General features: G+C 41.9%; 1 protein-coding gene across 1 annotated transcript in view; it reads left to right on the top strand.

Annotated features, from left to right (window-relative positions):
* LOC148659030 (DNA-binding protein RFX7-like) overlaps window positions 1-18364 on the top strand; it is a 55357-nt gene extending 36993 nt beyond the window's left edge. Inside the window, exons 3-9 of the mRNA XM_088640941.1 lie at window positions 3588-3673; window positions 5277-5399; window positions 6186-6302; window positions 7877-7961; window positions 8747-8954; window positions 10356-10657; window positions 10904-18364. Coding sequence (XP_088497067.1) covers window positions 3588-3673; window positions 5277-5399; window positions 6186-6302; window positions 7877-7961; window positions 8747-8954; window positions 10356-10657; window positions 10904-14224 — 4242 coding nt within the window. The 3' untranslated portion in view covers window positions 14225-18364. The remainder of the gene's footprint in view (window positions 1-3587; window positions 3674-5276; window positions 5400-6185; window positions 6303-7876; window positions 7962-8746; window positions 8955-10355; window positions 10658-10903) is intronic.
* Window positions 18365-19300: the final 936 nt, after the last annotated feature.

Genomic DNA, 19300 nt, shown 5'->3' with positions numbered 1-19300 from the left:
TTGGACAAACCAGGTGGCAGTTGTGTTCTTGTGCTCGCAGACCCTAGAGAAAGCCTGTGTCAAAGAGGACAGTCCTGCTAGGGACAGCCAGTGCAAGCTTTTTTTGTGTCTTAATAGTGGAGTGAAAATTCTTGTACTGTTGCAACTCTGCAGCTGCAATAGAGAGACCTTTGGGAAGACTGTAACATATATAGCAGTGTAATAGGCTGTTGGGTCTCCATGTGCAGCCAGGACAGCCTGCATGCACTTTGGCATAGAGTCTGGAATTCTGTGTGAGGGAGACGGCACCATTCTTCCATGAGAAATTCAATCAACTCGCGCCTGGCAGATGAACGAAGTAAGCACTGTCTCAGAAGATCTCACAAGGGCTAAGTTAGGTTCAGATCTGATGACTTAAGAAGGCCATGACATGTGGAGAACATCATTCTCATGCTCATCAACCCACTGGGTGACCACATGTGCTCTGTGGATGGGTACATTGCCACCCTGGAAGACACCCCTCCGGGCAGGAAGGAAATGCTGCAACATGGGTTGAATCACTCCATACCTTTGACCTTGCCTTCTCAGGGAATGAGTGCACCAAAATCATGCTAGGAAAACACACCATTGCAGAACCAGCAGAACCCTCCAGACAGGCTCTGTGGGTAGGGGCTTTGTCATCCTGGAAAACACTCCTCCTAACAGAAAATGTGGCAACATGGGGTTAAGATGATGTTGTACTGATTAGCTTTGACCTTTCCTTCTCAGAGAATGAGTGCACTCAAACCATAAAACTATGCCGTAAACATGCACCCCACAACAGAGCTATCGGTACCCTTCGTTGTTGGAATCAAGCACATTTCTCTACAGTCTCTTTGCCTGAGCTCTTTTGCACCACTGGACTCACAAACATGCATGGTCAGCTGGGAGGAGAGGTTTGTGCACTGCAGCCCGCCTAAGGTATCCTTGGTGGCCAATTTTGATGAGACTGGCTGCTTGTATCCCCAGGTTGAAATTTGCAGTCAGTTGATCCGTAGTTGCGTGTCTGGTTTGTCTTGCACTTCAAATTGCAAATAAATTGCTGAAGACAGAATTGAACTCCAGTTTTTGTTTCTGTTCTTTGTGCTCTTTCATAACACCACAGTGTTGCATGCTTTTCTAATTAACTGGTTTACATGAACTTTCAAGTGCCGCTTTCTGTGTGCTTGGAGGCTGGCACGGCAAGGGATGTAGCCTGTTGGTTGTGCTTGATAGAGAGCAGTATTTTTGGAGTCTCCCTGCAGATCTGTGGGAAGCCATGGAGTGCTTCCTTTCTGTTTTACCTGGGCCAAATCAGCAGGCCCCTCACCTCAGATATTTGTTATAATACTCCAAGAGAGATTTAATTGCTATAATGTGTGATTACTTGTCAACAGATCCTGCTGGGTCATTATTTTTACCATCATATACAGCGGTCTGTGGTAGCCGGTCATGCCAGGGGGATTTCTTGTCTAGCAGTCTGCAGGTGAATGATAGTTCAGTGTTCAGGACCAGAGCCTGATCAGTCATGGCTATCACTGATGAATCCGATTAGTTTTCTTAATGCCCAGGAGCAATTTCCATGTGTCCTGCCAGTGTCAAGGTTATCAGGAACTGATATTATCAGGTTCTGGGTTAACTATTTGGCAGTCTGATGTGTTGGGCAGTAAAATTCATGTTCAAACCAGATTTTTCAGACAGGTTAAAAGTAAATACTATCAGTCATTCCTAGAATTTATACAGGGCATTGTACTGCTTTGCTTGATGATAAGCTGCTACTCAGTGCTGGGATTTCAAAACCAGCATTTTCTCAATATTTTCACTGGCTGCACCTCAGCAGGGGTAGCACACACTTATTGCCAGGCATGATAAAGTGGTCAGAAGGAGTGGCATTTAATTGTTTGGAAATACAAGCAGCTTTGAGCATTCCAGAGTTTGAGTTTTGTTTGGTGGCTCAATGCATAGTTCTCTGTAGATCCAGAATATTAAAAAGAGGCCTAAAATTGTGCCTCCAGGTACAAGGCGACCCTTTGCCAGTCACAGTCACTCAAGTTCTGTGTTCTGATACTGCAAAAAGAAGAACAGATGAATGAAATTAGGGCAAACCTCTGCCTTTCTTGGTCTGATTGAGTCTAGACATTTTGAAGCATTGTATTATCGTTCTGCATTCATACTATTAAAAATGTCCCTGAGCAAAGTTTTATTCACTCAGGCAGTAGCGTATTCTAAATGTTAGCTTTTTTTGAATGTGCTTAACGTTTACTGTCTGGTGTATCTGCCGGTTCATGTTTGTCTTTACCATTACATAAGCAAGCAATGTCTAGCCTGCAGATTAGTGTGGAGAAAGTAGTTTTACTATGGGTTTCCATAGCTGTGTATGTACAGATGCTTTGAGCACTGGTTTGAGATACAGCTCAATCTTTGCATGGTGGTACAGGGATGCAGTAGTGTTACCACCTCTAAATGAGTCTCATCAGATCTTGGAGGCTAAGCAAGATTGGGCCTGGTCGGTACTGGTTTAGCTCCAGGGAGCTCTTACTGCTACAGCCTGGTTGTCTTGGTTTCTCTCTAGATCAGGATTTTCAAATCAATTGTACGAGGTGCCATCTTTCAGGTGATAGGTTGAGCTGAGGTCTTGACCACTTGGCCATTAAAGATTTCGTAAGAGTAGTGGTAGTAATGCTGGTGTCTTGGGAGAATCTCAGTCTGGGTTGGCATGATCTGGACCACCTAATGTTCTGTTCTAACAAGTGCAGTGTCTCACTTCTCCATCTGATCTCCTGTGTAACAGGGCTGCTGGTGCAGAATGGCAGCCATGCAGCACCCAGAGTGGTGCTGTGGTGGACGAGGTGGCTCCCATCCTCCATGTAAAATGCTTTTGGATCCTTTGGAATGTTAAGAGCTAAAAAAATGCAAGGAATTATTATTGTACTATATGAAATTATTGAGTTGCAGTCTATATTTTGAAAGGTCCTTTTGCTACTTTGCCACCCAAAAAAGAACTGCAGTGTTACAGTTTTCTTGCAGCTCAGTAGTGTCGCAGTTAGCAACTTCTGTCTCACGGCAAGTCCTCCAATTTCAATTCTGGCCTTCGGCATCTATCTTTTAGGAGTTTGCATGGTCTCACCATTTTGTCAGGTGTTTTCACTGGGTGCTTTAGTTTCCTTCCATCTCTCAAAGACATGCTGAGTAAGTACGATCAGATCCTCTGACTTGGCTCTTTCTGCACTGTGATTGACTCTGTGATGGATGGGAGTTGGGACTGGAGTCCTGCTTTGTGCCCTAAGAACATTTAAAGGTTACAAACGACAATCCCATTAAGCCCATTTGGTAAACGAGATCACTGTTATGCTTCTGGGATAGGCTTTGTCTTAACATGATTCTCAAATGGACTAGTGTCTTTCTGACAGCAGATGGATTATGATTGCACCCCATAATGAAATAGTTTGCAAAGGAACCTGAAATAAAAAAAATCATTATCAACAAAAGTAATTACACAAGTTTTATGTTTATGATGTTTTTTAATAAAAATAAGTGGAAGAAAATCACTGAAATGTTTTATGTATATTCACTTACTCTTTTTCTTCCAGCAAGATGTTGAGAAGTTTACAGACATCGAAAAACTCTACCTCTACCTTAAGTTGCCTTCTGGTCCCAACAATGGCAATGACAAAAGGTAATTTTGAACAATGATATTTTTGACTAACCTTACTCTTTCATGGTTGTGTTAAGTAATAACCCTTTATTTAGAGTATTATAGGTTGCCGTTTGCCATGTTGCCATTATATTGTTTGTTCTAGGAAAGGACTGATTTTTATCACTACAGTGATGGATGCACTTGTTAGACTTGATAGAATTGTTTTTCCTTCTTAGATTATTCTTTAAATAGTTTTAAACTTAAAAGGTTTGGGTAAAGCTGTTCTTGCTGTTGGATATGTATCATAATTTATTTGGTCACCAAAAAGAGCAAAATTAAGGGCTTTCTTATTCTGCAAAAGTATAAGTCCTTCAGTTGTATGCCATACTGATGTTGTGGAATATTTATTTGTCATTAATTGTATATAGAAAGTGATACTTAAACAAGTAATGCCCATTTCTCATTATTTAAAAGGAACAAGACAAAAATATAGTGAAAAAATCAGGAAGAATACATCACCTCATGTTCATTGATTTGTGAACATTTCAGTTGTGCATTTTAAACCTATCCTCACAGCACCACCTTCAGCAGGTTGCTGCTGAGATTTAAAACACTGACATTGTTTTCCTGAATGTGAACCACACCCCAAGGGAATGCATAACTGATGGATTTCTTTCATTATTGGAGTTTGTATTCGTTAGCCCTATTTCCCTGTTTTTCAGGCTGTACACTAGTCCCCCCAGGCTGCTAACGAGGTGCGGTTGTCTGTGTGTATATAGTGGGGAAGTACATAAGTGGACCAGGCTGGTCTTGTCTGCAGTGTGCATTGTCACAAATTGTTACACATATTTTTCACAGTTCCTGCAGCCACCCTTTGTGGGAAGTATTTTATTTATTAATTACTCAGCTTTTTTCCTTTTCTTTGTGTCATCTCACTTCTGCATTTCATCATTTATCCATTAGGCCTGAGAGTCAGAAGTGTCCTCTAAGCCTGTCTGCTTAAGCATGGTATATTCCTCTGCCACATCATCCCAATGTCTTCTGATCCTTGGGTGCATGACTGTCAATTCCCCCAAAAACCAGAAATTTAACTGCTCAAATCTTTCAGAGTGAAGATCCGTGTGTTTACGATAAAAAAAAACATCTACAGTATTTTTAATATGAAGCTTCTATGAAGCTCTTTTTCTCGTGATCATTTTCAGAAGATTGCATAGAAATCCAGCTAATCTTAGCTTGCATCATAAGCATGACAAAGGCTTTGTCATCCCAGCAGTTATTGTTTGCACTCACGTCACAATCAATCAGATGGAGAATGAATGGCATACATAATCAGGATCATGTATGTGGTACAGATGTTTTTCTTTTGAAGCACCATTGAAAAGTTGTGACCTTCTCTCCAAATCTAAGGTCTAGGTTGCATCTCAGACATTCAACCTGGCGCATATTGGTTTCATAATGTGCCTTTTTTATAAGCCCTAGACAGAAATTGGGGCTGTGGCTTCTTGAAAGTGCTTGTCAGTAATATTAAAAAAAGAACTTTGCCAAAATGACCTACAAGAGCATTTGGAAGTTTGGAAGAACTGGACCCAGTAGTTTTACAAAATACCAGTAAACGCCCTATAAACCTGTCCTCTCCCCACAGTGATCAGAGCTCCATGTCTTCAAGCCGCACACAGCAAATGCACGCTTTCAACTGGATCCGCAATCACTTGGAAGAGCATCCGGAAACGTCTCTTCCCAAGCAGGAGGTGTATGATGAATACAAGTGAGTGCTCATTACCCACCATTGTAGGGTTTAGGAGCTCGTAAGTAAAAACAGATTATTTAAACCTTTCTGGCTGGGCAATCTGTGTAGACAGCATTAATTATTACAGGATGTAGTTTTGCCCGCTTGGCCCGCAGTGTCTGTGCCAGCTGCTTCTCTTGTTTGGGTGGTACCAGTGAGAGAGCCCCACCTGCCTGTGCTGAAATCAAGGTTACATACCGCAATAGGAGAATGGAATTACAGAAACTGATGTGATCTGATTTGAGATAAAAATCTGCAAGAAATGCTGTGTGTACATAAATACAAAAATATTTTTAAATATCACATGAGAGGTATATTCCTTTTGTTCCTTTGATGAGCAGTAACTGAATACATTCTGCTTCTGCATGAAACAGTGGTTTCTGTTCTGTTTGAGAGTCTTGTGAGGAAGGAGTCTTTTTACTAATTCTTCTTCCTGTCCCATAGCAAATGTTTTACATATAAAAGGGTGTGCTAGAATATTTTTCTACCCAATTTAGGTGAACAAACCACAAATAAAAGCAGACACTGAAAGTGTGCCACAGGTTTTTAGTGCAAAACACAGCAAATTGTGCTGAAATGTCTAGAATTTTCTAAAGTCTAGAGCACCTTTTTATATATTTTTTTATTTTCTTTCCTAAAAGGAAGTGTTCATGCTGAAATTAATGAGTATTTTATGACATTTTTTATATTGTCTTTGCCAGAGTATTGTTTAAACTCGTGTGAGTAGTCGCCAAAACACATGTAACAGTTTGTGTTTTGTTTCAGGAGCTATTGTGACAATCTTGGCTACCATCCACTGAGTGCAGCAGATTTTGGAAAGATCATGAAAAATGTCTTTCCGAACATGAAGGCACGCCGTCTGGGCATGAGAGGCAAATCAAAATATCCTTCTCTGGAACTGGTTTCAATAATCCCTCCCCCTCTGAACTTGGTGGCATAACATCTGTTGTTGCAGTTCATCTAGACTGTAAATATAGAACTAAAAATCAACATATAAACCATTTGCCTCAAGGAACTTGCTGGGCTACTGGGGCAATTAGGAAATCTGATTATTGTTAACATTCTTTTAATGCTGCTTGTCTGAGTTGGTATTTCTAGAAATCTGTGTGTAGATTTTTTCCTGAATGCAAATCTTTCAATTTTGAGGAAAACGACACATTTTAGAGTCATGTGGCGGTTTATTATCTTTCGATTTTCTTTCTTTAAGAAATTATGAGGGTAAAAGGGGGGGAATTGTATGTAAGCATGCAAATTTTATTTTTACACATACGCATAGCGTTCTGAAATAGATCTTGTTTGTTTTACTGGTTGCAATAGCAACTGAAATTCAATACAAGTCCCATGTAAATCAAACCAACTTTGCATGTTTAGTGGTGTAGCTTACAGAAGAATATAGCTGTCTTTTTTTACATCTGAATTTATACTTGCGCAATAACACTCTAGTTATGACTCATTTGAAGTGATTGCACCGACTGCATTTGGGTGTCTTATTTTGTCAGTGCTCTGTCCTCGTTATATCTCATCAGTCACACCTCATTGATTTGTGCTATTCTTTGTAAAACAAATGACATTTTCAAGTTAAAAGTTGTAGGTCTTCAGCTGTGTGCCTGTGTCGGTTTCCAGCTGTTGATGGTAAAGTAATTCATCAAGTTACACACCTGAGTCAGACCTGATATATTGCTGTGAAGTTTGCTGTGACGCATCTGACAAAGTCAGCTATTTAACCTTCTGTGAAGATCTGAGTGTAGATTATGAGTAGCCACTCTTCTGTATAGACTAACGGTCCATCACTATGGCTTCAGTGTCCTCTAATGTTTTTGTTCACAGGAGGGTTGGCCAGTACACATCATTGCAAAAGTTTATTCTTGGTTATTTATTACTATTAAATTAATCTGCACCAACTGGGTCAATTAAGTAATTAAAGACCTATAAAGGAGGTGTAATACCAATTGGTTTAATGTCATGGAGCAAAACTCCAGCATAGAACTTCCAAGGTTGCCTAATGAAAGTCTGAGGTCTTTAGCTGTAAAGTGTTTTGGGATCATTAGTGAGGCCCTCTGTGTGAGTGATGTCTGGCTCAGTAGTAGGTGTTAAAGCCCTTGAGTGCACTGTGCTGTGATTGGCACCTTGCATCCCTTAAGCACTTCCTCGGCTTCTTCTTGTTAGCTGTGTCAGACTTCTGTCTGCGCACCCTGGTGCAGAAAGCATCATTTGTTAAACACTGCAGTGGCATATTTTTCCTTTTTTTAATACAAAAACAAATTATTCGGCAAGCAGCTTTCAGAGGACCTGTATGCTTCCTTCAGCTCTTAGGAAGGACCAGATGTGCCTCTCCCTTTTCTCTCTGGGCGTGTATTCTTTTTCTGGGGTTTTGTACAACTTTTATGGTATCCATACAATGATTTGGGAATCGGTGGTGCTGCCCTAGAGTGTATTCGACCTTAACTCTTTGTCACGTACTGCTACAGTGGACTGAGGAAGAAGGCGTTTGTCCACATGCCATCTTTGCCCAATTTGGACTTCCATAAAACAGGTGACGGGGTAAGTTGAGTTACTTCCTGCACAAGGGTAGTGGTTGTACCTCATTGCTCAAGCCCCTGGTTGAAGATGATTCCCAAGAAGTATTGGGGCCCGATTTTAAGGATGGAGAATGAATGCGGCACAGTGGCTAAGTGGTTGGAATTCCTGCCTCACAGCGCTGGGGTCCTGGGTTCAATTCCAGACCTGGGGTGCTGTCTGTGTGGAGTTTGTTTGCTATATATGTCTATGTGGGTTTCCTCTTGGTGCTCTGGTTTCCACTCACACTCCATAAACACACTGGTGGGTTAATTGTTAATTGGACTGGTGTCCAATCCAGGGTGTAACCTGCCTTGCGTCCATTGCTTGCTTGGGATAGGCTCCAGCTCCAGTGACCCTGAATTGGATGAAGCGGTCATAAACATGTTTGGAACATGATTGGATGGATGGTTGGATGATGGAAAAGGTGAGAAAATAATAGTAATGGTTTATATAACTAATGGTTGAAGAAGTTCTGGTGGGTAGCCGCGTCAGCATGCATAGGCTTCAAATGAAAAAGTCATAAGTTTATTCCGTGCTGAAAAGAGAAGAAAAAACACAACGTCACCCGAAGAAGGCTCCACAGCAGAAACGTTGTGTTTTCTTTCTTCTCTTTTCAGCATGGAATAAACCTATTACTTGGTCCTATATAACTAATGATAACAGTTACATGTAATAGCAAGCATTTATACATAATAGCACAAATGACAGGAGAGGCACTGCAGCGGAGGGAGGTAGCGCTCGGGACTGAAGGCCTCTGTGTTTCCCAGTGCGAAGTGCTGGAGCCCTCGGGGCAGCTGCAGAGCGCGGAGGAGGAGGTGCGGTCGGCTGCCTGCGGGCTCGTCTGTGAGTGGGCGCAGAAGGTCCTGAGCCGGCAGTTCGACTCCGTGGAGGACCTGGCACACTTCCTTCTCAACAGCCATTACATTGGTACGAAATCGGTGGCAGCTCTTACCGTGATGACGGGGGCACCCACAGGTGAGACACTCACACGTGCTTCTCTGGTTCAGGCTCACTTACCCTGCACGCCCAGTGGTGCGAACACACCTGTTGGTGAGAAGCTTGGCACCACTGAAGGTAAAACCTCACCCAAGGATGAGGGATCACTGAGCACTGAAAACCCAGACACGAAACAACACTGGTTTTCAGTGTTTAAAGTGTTGAATGTTAAATGATGCTTGAAATCTCTCTTGGATTCTCGGGTTTGCAAACAGTAGTACCTCTGTAGTATATCATTTATGAGCTAATTGACAATTAGTGTTCCACTTTTATACACGTGAAATCTCAAACGCCTCGGATGGACATACAAAATGGACATGCATTCCTTGTTCCACAGTAGTAGTTAATTTATAAACTTTGACCTTGAAAAGATGGTTTATATTAGGGGAAGAAAGTGTAGTGATGAAAGCCAACAGGTGAACCGAACCTATAAGGGCCGGATATACAGGGAAACTACTGAGTGAAGTCTATAGCCAGGGGACTTACAATGTTCTTTTGGATTCCAGCTTGTGTAAGGTTAAACTGCAGCCCAGTATCCATCCAGTGATTTTCCATGTGAAGCTCTTTAGCAGCTCTTTCCAAAACACACCAGCGAGTACACCACTATTTGCAAAGTATTAACAGTGGAGTTTTTTGCATTGCAAAGAAATTGAACAATTTCAGATTTTATATATATATAAGATATAAAAAAATATTCTGTAGGTTCACATCATTTGCCTAGTAATATCATTTTTATTTTAAACTGCTTTGATTCCCTTTATTACATTAACTAAATTATTTTTCATCTGCTGTTACCCTTTTGGTAATGTGACTTTGAATAAAACTCCTTTAAATAGCACTTTAACCAATAGTGTTTTTTCCAGTCCAGCTTAAGTGTTCTTTGAAAAACATTGAAAACTATTTCAACACATTTTAATTGTGGTCACCAAAATCTTAATAGCAGAAAATGTATAAGCAAATTTGAGGAAAATGATATGTCCTGTGGAAATCTGTTCTGCTAACTTTGCTCAACAGACTATTACGTTATGAAGTTGTCTTCTAAAATGGTATATTTCCATCTAGTGGTTATAACCAGAATTTCAGCATGACTATGGGAACATTTCATGGAAAATTACTTTGCACACTACATATAATAGCATTTGGAAATGTCGCTTAATTTTTATCCTATTACAGATATGCTCCTCTGTCAGTTTTCCCTGAATTAATTTCATTCTTTATGCTGTGACCTCCACCAGCTCGCACTTTTTAAATTAAACTCCTCTGTGAAGTGCATCTTGTTTAGCTCAGGCTGTCTCGCTTTTTGTGCAGGGGTTCCCGAACAGCGGCGTTTGCCTTTTTCGATAAAGGAAAAGTGAAATCTCTGTTGTTTCGTCCATGCAGGGTTGAAGACGCCTACGCAGGCTTCGGCGTTTGTGCCAACGGCTGAAACCAATTCATTCCAGCCCCAGGTGAAGACCCTGCCCTCTCCCTCGGTGGATGCCAAGCAACAGCTGCAGCGCAAGATCCAGAAGAAGCAACAGGAGCAGAAACTGCACTCCCCTCTGCCAGGGGAGGCCCAGGGAAGGAAGGCAGATGGTGGGGCGCCAGGTGGAGCGGCCACTATTCCAAGTGGAAGCCCAGCCCTGCTGTCCCCTCAGCCAACGATTGGCATCGTTGTGGCTGCCGTCCCTAGCCCCATCACGGTAGCGTACCACCGTTTCTGCTCTCTTTTCGAGCCGTGTGATTGGCTGATCACAGGCTGCGTTGGAGTAATGTAAAGATGATGTGAAGTTCCCACTAGCCTCGGTTTTATCTTCTGCTTAGCCTTTTCCTATATTTTTAGTGGTCCTATAAAGTGAGATGACTCTTTGACACCTTGCTGAGCTCTGAAATGTGAAAGGGGTTATCATTATTCAATGTGTTGTCTTCCTTCTCTGTTCTCTCTTTAGGTTCAGCGAAGCAGACAGCTGGTAACCTCACCGAGCCCTGTGGGTGCTGCAGAGAGCAAAGTCCTACCTGTGAACTTTCAAGTGGTCACGCAGCCCATGCAGCCTGTGAAACAGTCCCCCAAGACTCCCCAGAACATCCCTGCCAGCCCTGTGGGAGATCGCTCAGCCCGGCACCGCTATGCCCAGATCCTCCCAAAACCCTCGGCCAGCAGCGCCATCACTCTGCGCTCCCCTACCACTGTGCTCATTACCAACAGCCCCATTAAGACTGTTATGCCAACACCACACATGAGCTCCGTCAACGTGGTGAAGATGACTGCAATATCCCTGACGCCCAACAACAGTGGCACCAACATCAGGCCTTCGTCTGCTGGCAACAGTGGGGCGGGACCCTCGGAGGAGCCCAGGCCTAGCCCCCAGGCTAAAAACGGCCCTGTGGTCTCCCTTCAATCTCCTGTAGCGAAATCCAGCAGCATGACCACCACTCCCACAATAGAGATCAAAATGGAGCCTGAAGCCATAGCTGATGACAGCCAGGCCCTCAGCACTGACAGGCTGACTGTGACTCAGGAAGCCACCGGTGGTCAGAAAAGTGACAGTGAGGGTGGTGCTAAGCTTAGGGCCGCGAGCGACCCCACCCCTCATGCCAAGGGATCTCCAGGTTGCGGCGATTCGAGACTTGATGGGACGACAAGCACCACATGTGATGCAAAGTCCCTTTCAAACAACACTGTGGCGGCCTCTGCTGGCAGCAATAATAACGAAAGCACTTTGACTCTTGCATTTTCTAATCAAAACACCAGCATGGCTTTGTCGTCCAATAGCAACACCGCTGCCAGTTCACCTAAGGAAAGCTGGTTGGGCTCCAAAAACCCTAGGAAGCGCTCCACAAGTTTAGTGTCTGAGTCCTCCACACTACCTGTCAAGAAGGTGTTCATCTCCCAGCAGCCATTTGTGTGTGCAGAAAGTCAAAAACCCTGCATCAGTCCCGGGCTTAAGAAGATTCCGAAGGTGGTAACACCAGCCAAGCCTGAAAGTACACCAGCAACTGCTTCTGGCAAAGTGACGGTGAAACTCAATTCCACTGCCCCCACCCGAATCTTGGCACTTTCTGACACTCCTATTGCCACCACCAGTGGCTTCCAGACTGTTGTCAAACCACAGACACCACAAGATATCAAAGTTAAACAAGAAGGAGCACCATCCAACATGGATACCAGCATTCTACCGCGTAGCAGCTCTGATCAAACATTATTGCAGCATATCACAAGTAACACCCAGGTTGTGTCCGTCAGCTCAGGCATGCTTGAAACTTCAGAGACTAATGACTTGAAGAACTCCATGTGGGAGGCTGGGCAGCTTGAAGGTGTACAGCAACAAGTTTACTCTCAGCATGTCCAGGGCCACAAGCAGGTTCAGACACCAGGGTTGGAGCCCCTTCCCATGATGTCCCAGGCTTCAGCTTCCAGTCAGTTGTCCCTCCATCCAGATATGGTTGACTTTGCAGGATCTCAGCCCAATGAAAACTATTTTCCTTTCGATGATGAGATGACCCAGGACAGTATTGTTGAAGAGCTAGTATTAATGGAAGAACAAATGAAGATGAATAGTAATTTGCAGCCTTATAGCAGTTGTATCGATATATCACTGCAGGGTCCGTCAACGGTTACCCAGGGGACGATCATGTCATCCCATCAAGTGGTTACATCTTTCTACCACTCAGCCCACAGCAGCAGCACGCCCATTCACACCCCCACGCCCACCCCGACTCCCACCCCTACTCCTACCCCAACTCCCACCTCAGAAATGATAGGGGGAGGCCAGGGCATGTCTCGGGAAAGCCCGTGCTCACGGATTGCCCCCACCACTCCAGTAGACAGTGCCCTGGGCAGCAGTCGCCACACCCCTATTGGGACCCCACACTCCAACTGCAGCAGTAGTGTGCCCCCCAGCCCGGTGGAATGTAGGAACCCTTTTGCTTTCACGCCCATCAATTCCAGCATAACTGGGTACCACGATGCCAGCATAGTCTCCAGTAGCCCTGTGAAGCCCATGCAGAGGCCCATGGCTACCCACCCAGACAAGGCCAAATTGGATTGGATGAACAACGGGTACAACAGTGGAGGGGGAAGCTCTGCCATTTCAAACAACAGCATAGGTATCCTCCCCAGCTATCAGGATCTCGTGGATGACCACTTCAGGAAGCCACACGCCTTTGCCATTCCTGGGCAGTCCTATCAGTCCCAGTCAAGGCATCCTGATGCGCACTTTGGACGCCTGACGCCCATCTCCCCAGTGCAGCACCAGGTAGCTACCATGGGGAACCTCAACAAGCAGGAGGGTTTCGCAGTGCCTGCACCCCTGGATAACAAAGGGACGAGCTCGTCGACGAACAGCAACTTCCGGTGCCGCAGCGTCAGCCCGGCTGTCCGGCAGCGGAACCTGAGCGGAACGGTCTTCCCGGTGTCCAACATCCCTCGATCCAGCGTCAATCCTTTTAATACTCCTGTGACTCCTGAGGTGCTCAACATTTTCGCCAACAGCCAGTCAGATGGCAGTGCCAACAACATGGCTCAGAGGAGTCAGTCGGTCCCATTAACTGTGATGATGCAAACGGAGGTCCTGCCGGTGCAGAAACAGAGCAACAGCAAGAAGATCACCAACGTGTTGCTGAGCAAGATGGACTCGGACAGCGATGACGCAGTGAGGGGTTTGGGAATCAATAACATGCCCTCAAATTACACGGCCCGAATGAATCTCACCCAGATCCTCGAGACGACCCCCAGCTTCCCCAGTGCCAACCATCAGACTCTGGTGAACGCCAGCCCTTCTGTCTACGAATTCCAGAAGCCAAGTTACCTCATGAAAAACACCAGAAATGAACAGATCAGCTTCTCTTCTGGGGACGCCGAAGCACAATCAGATTCTGGAGAGCAGCAGGAGCAGCAGCAGGATCCAGAGCAGAATGCGCAGCAACTAGATATCAACAGCACTGTCAAGGACCTGTTGGGGGAAGATGGCCTTAACCCCAGCTCACAGCTGGTGGGCCAGGTAGCGTCTGAACTCAACGCAGTGGCATCTGATTTTCCCAATGACATCAGGTTTTCCTCGGAGCTCTCAAGCAGCATCAACGACCTGAACACTTTAGACACAAATCTACTGTTTGACCCCACTCGGCAGCAGGGACAATATGAAGATTCTACACTGGAAGAACTCAAAAATGATCCACTTTTCCAGCAGATTTGCAGCGAGACTGTGAATTCTACAACTTTTGACTGGCTGGAGAGCAAGGACCAGCCTACCGTGGAAATGTTGGGCTAATGTTTTGTTTGTTTTCTGTTTTTCTCTGTTTTTGTAATTATCCACATGAACGTTGTATAGCACACTGCATCAGAATCTGGACACATTTCATTTGTCCAGTGAGAAGTGCCACCCTAAACAGAAACAATCGCTCTTACACATACATTTGAAAAAGATTTGCTACATCAGAGCATATTGCCGTTGGTGTGTACCTGTTCCCTCAATCCTTTCCTCAGGAAAAGGAAGGAGACATGAAGCGATGGCAGTTATGAATCTGTACCATATAATGTATAAAGTTGAAAGGCATATTTGCATTTGCATTGGAAATATGATTTTTAGTGTAACATTTGTGTGGTGATTGGATGGCTTTTCTTTTACCCTTGAACTTCTCTTTTCTGCTGTCAGACTGTTGAACTCCTAAGATCATTATTTGTCAATATGGAATTTCATGAGATGTTTCCAGCACAAAATCAATAAGCTGTTTTTGACTGTTCTTCATAGGATTTTTTTTTTCCTCTAAATAGGAGTTTAAATTGGTCGTATTTGTGCCGACAACTGTAATTTCTTGAAGTGCAGTCATAATCTACTTAAAAAGCCCATCACGCGAGAGCTTGTGACTTACCCATTCTTCTTAAGAAAATTTTTCACCTAGGGAGAAACCTTTAATGGAAACCAGGATGCCTGTGCATTCAAACAAATATTTAAAAAAAACACGTCTTGTACCTTTCAGCTGAAATCCCTGTGAGGTGAGTGGCATTATGTGGGAGAAAAGTTATAAGCAGGTCTTTTTGCTTTTGTCTTCATAGCATTTCAGGTCACCAAGAGCATCATGTTGCTGTCAGGTGCTGAATTAAATACGAAGATTTAGTGACGTACCAAATCAGAGGCAAACCGTTAAGTATGTCGCAGTCTGTGGGAATTAATGAATTATCAATTAAAACCTCTACTGACTAGCACTGTTTATGTTTGGGAAAGGGAGGTAATTGTTTATAGAGGAATATTGTTTTTATTTTTCTAAAATTGGGAAATTGAGGGAAGAATTTGTAGCTATTTCTGTCTAGAACAGGCAAAACGTTCAAGGTCTTTGCAGTTGCACTCATGAGTTTCAATTGTGTTCAGTTTGTACAATTCAAACTATCTTTGAACTACAGAGATGTAAGGCAGCTTTTACAGAACTACAATAAGATATACTTTTAAAAGGATGATGAAATAATCGGTTAAATATTTAAAGAATCTTCATTGATTTGGTTGAGATTAAATCATTTTCTTGATTTTTACATTTTTAGAAGATGCAGGATATTTGCCAGCCTATGTGTATTTTGCTTTATTATGCTCATCAATAATCCCTTTGCAACTGTGCACATTTTTAAACTGAATTGATCTATATAGCGTTGTTTTGCTATGCACACTGAAAAAACATATAGTCCAGATTGTTCTTAGGGTAGTGAAAAAATAAACAGTGTTGTGTTTATGGTGCTGGGAGACATGCGTAGATTGATTCAGACAGTACATTCTCAAATTTGACTTTTCAGTCTTTTGAATGAGTTTATGCATTAATTGTAAATTCTCGAAATGTCTCAGTATGTGTGGAGAAATGAGGCTTTAAAATGAGAATAGGTAAGTTAAATGTAAACCAGTGTGGGTTTAGCAAATCTGCAAAGTTGGAAAATCTAAATTCACATTATCATATACGGAATTAGTTCCATATCATTTAGCTGTAAGATTAGGAGAATTTTCTATTTTCTACAGAGTACTGCCTTTATTTGTCACACTGTAAATTTAAGATATTTTGTCCCTGTGCATTTCCCCACTTACACGTTGAGACAAGAACACAGGAAGCATGCTAAAGTACGAAGTCACCCTGATCTCACACTCAGCTGTGGCTGAAACTGCAGTATGTGCATTTTGTGAGCAATCTGCAGCTGGATACTCTCTATTGCAGTATTGTCTCCCTTCATTAGATAACTAAGGGTTCCAAAGTAATGAGGAAGACTAAGTAGCAGAAAAATGTTTGATTTCTGTCTTTAATGAAGACAACCCAGGTAAAACGTTTACTATGTTTTATGAGCATTTCTGCCTCAGGTGTGTTATAGGTTAATGATGCACAGGCACAAAATATTACGTTGCTACAGTGGATATGAAGTAAAAGGAACCTATGGTTGCTTGTGTGACACTAACTGAGATTAGTGACAATGAAGGATAAGCAGCAAAGATGCCTGACTGAACTCCAGCCATTTGTGTGATTGTAAGGATCATTGTTTTATTTCCCTGCTTGTAGTTATAATAAGAGAATCTGACTCCCCTGGGCATTTCCCATTGGACACCAACCTAGAAGTTTCTCGTTTGGTTTCGCGATGGAGAAACAATTAAAATGGGCCTAGTCGAATTTTCAAAACCAAGATGCGCGGAGATGAAAGTTTTTAATTGGTAGGCTTCTTGATGCAGACCTTTCTTGATAAAAGCTTTCTAGCTACGCTGAAATTACAGTGAAACATTGTCTTCCTTGACCACCTAAGGGTACTTTGCAAAGTTTGACTGTTGTGTTTGGTAATTTTATCAGCTTGAGACTTAGGCTTTATCACGATTTTGTGTGTTGCAATACGGATTTTTAGACTCAGTACTACTCAGCCTTATGTCCATACCAAAGAAAAGCTGTTAAACTTGATACTTTAGGAGATGGACTCTATGGTTATCAAGTGATTGCCCAATAACTCCCGCTGTCCACTATAGTAAAAGGGTGATTTGTTTTAATGTACACAGTTTGACAGACTTCTGGTGCTGAGCTAAGGTAAAGGCTTCTGTAGTAATGGGTATTAATAAACATAACTTTTAAAGTGGGCAGCTTCTCTAACATTTTGCTAAAAAGCATGTAGAAATAATGTAGCAGGTTACTAATCCTCTCAAATTGGTATATTGTTCTAAGTTTTTCATTCCTCAGTAGTCCTGAAAAGAATGAATTGAGATACTATTTTAAGAATCATACTTCTGAACATGTTGTGCACCTTCAAAATATAGCCTGCTGACCATTTGGATCTGTAGCAAGCTCAGTATAGTGAGATTTTCAATTCTAGTCCCTTATTGTATACAGAATAGCTTCCATTTGAGCTGTAGTTTGGTGATTGTCTAATTTTTAAGAGAATATTTTAAAAAGGTAATTAAGATTTTAAAAGGTTGCATATCTTCTATGACAGATTTTGTGCCCGAACTTTGCAGCAGACACTGGAAATTCAATGTTTCAAAGTTCAGCAAGCTTTCTGAGGTTCAATTATTGCACTAACCTTTTTAAGAACCTAGGGTTTGGCACCTCTTTTAGGACAAATGCAACAATTGAAGCCTGCAAAAAATATTTTTATAAAGAGCTTAAATGATTAAAAAGGTGAAGTGTCATCAAAAAATGACAACTTTAATTGTCTTATGTAGCAATGTGCATTGATCTCAATGAGATAATTCTTTTACTCATTCTCATACATGAGAATACAAAACAGGATTTAAAAAAGAAAAAAGGTTTTCTTCACCATGTTGATACATGATCACAAGTGTGCATGTGTATTGAATTCTATTGTACAGTACTAGATATTCTTCGTAACCACTTTCTATGCTGTAATTAAGACTGGTTCTGTTAACCAGAGAGGTTAAGTTACTCACATAACAAGTTACTTATGTTGTTTGATGTTTACTAATTCAAATTAGTACTTGTTAAGTATGTTCAGCTTTTGAATTCTGTTCTGTTGATTTGGTGTTTTTCTTTTTACTTTTTTTAAAAATCTGAAACAGTTTGAATTTATGTGAGTAAAGTTTTTTTTTTTTGCTAAAAACCATTAAAGTAAGCACTGATGTCTGGACCTTGGTGAAGAAGGAGCTAGGTTTTCTTCTAGGAATGCACAAGAGCTTCATTCAGTAGTAATACAAGTTCTCCCATGCTGTAAGTTTTCACTGCTCCGGTAGAACCCCTGTTACCAGCATTTTCATTTAGAGTAGCTGGATAATCTCCGTCAGTGTTACTGTTGTCCGTTGTACAGCTGAACGTACAGTAGTTCAAAAATGTTGCGATAGCATTTCAGCAGTTTTTTGTTTTTCTTTTCTTTTTTAATTGAAAGTGCTCACAAATGTTGAGGTTTTCTAAGTGGTTTTAAAAACCAATAAAACTTTTTTTTTAAAGAAGCTGTATTTTTTCTTGCCTTTTTTTTTCTTTTGGTATTACATAATCCCAGTGAGTATTTCTTGACATTCTCCAATAAGAGGAAGAAATTGAGAGTAGAATGCGTGTTCCCCTTTGCTCAGTTTTGTGGAAGACTTACAGGAAGACCAGCACTGCTTGGACTGAAGGAGTGAGCCACCATTATTAACAGGCAGCTATACTTGTGTGGCCACACTGGACCTCATCTTCCAGATACTCTACAAATAAATATTCAGACATTTCAGAGGACGATCTTGTGTCAAATGTTCAGTTCAGTTTATTTGTCATATGCACAAGTGCAATTAAATGCTTATTCTAAATATTAATTATAAAATGTGTTATATATACAGTATATACAGGAACAATGGTAATTTATTTTGTGGTTTTAAAATAAGGTTATCACAATTTGAGTAAAATGCTTGGAGCATTTCATGATAATTCCTGACACGATTACCTTTTCCCAAACTGGAATGTAGAGGATCTCCATTGGTGGTTTGTGGGTTAAACTTGTTCAGTATAGAACAAAACTCTATTGTAATACATTACTTGGAAGTGATCACAGTAATAAACACTCTGCACCTTTAGCAGGTGTCATCTTTAAAAAAATCACATTTTTAAAGGTAGATGTTCTGTTACACTAATTCCTGCACTGCTATAAAGCAATCCTAATCAAATGTTAACCGAAATATGATGAGAATACAGAAACGGACAGATTATTGAGCTTCAGCTTCAATATCGGAGCACACTACACACCTGCTGTATACCATTACTGAAATTACACCAGTATCATGACTGAATTATATCTACAACTCATCCCAAATCAAACTGTCTGAGCAGAGTTTGCTCTGATGTTGCTGTGGTGCTGCTAGGTTCTTCAGTAACATCTGTGAGGAACAGGTAAAGCTGTTATTTTATTACTC

Source organism: Lepisosteus platostomus, chromosome 7, assembly GCF_059453375.1.
Source record: "Lepisosteus platostomus isolate fLepPlt1 chromosome 7, fLepPlt1.hap1, whole genome shotgun sequence".
In the NCBI taxonomy this organism is placed as follows: Eukaryota; Metazoa; Chordata; class Actinopteri; order Semionotiformes; family Lepisosteidae; genus Lepisosteus; species Lepisosteus platostomus.
The sequence above is the reverse complement of the archived record's forward strand: the minus strand, read 5'-3'. Positions and strand labels throughout refer to the sequence as shown.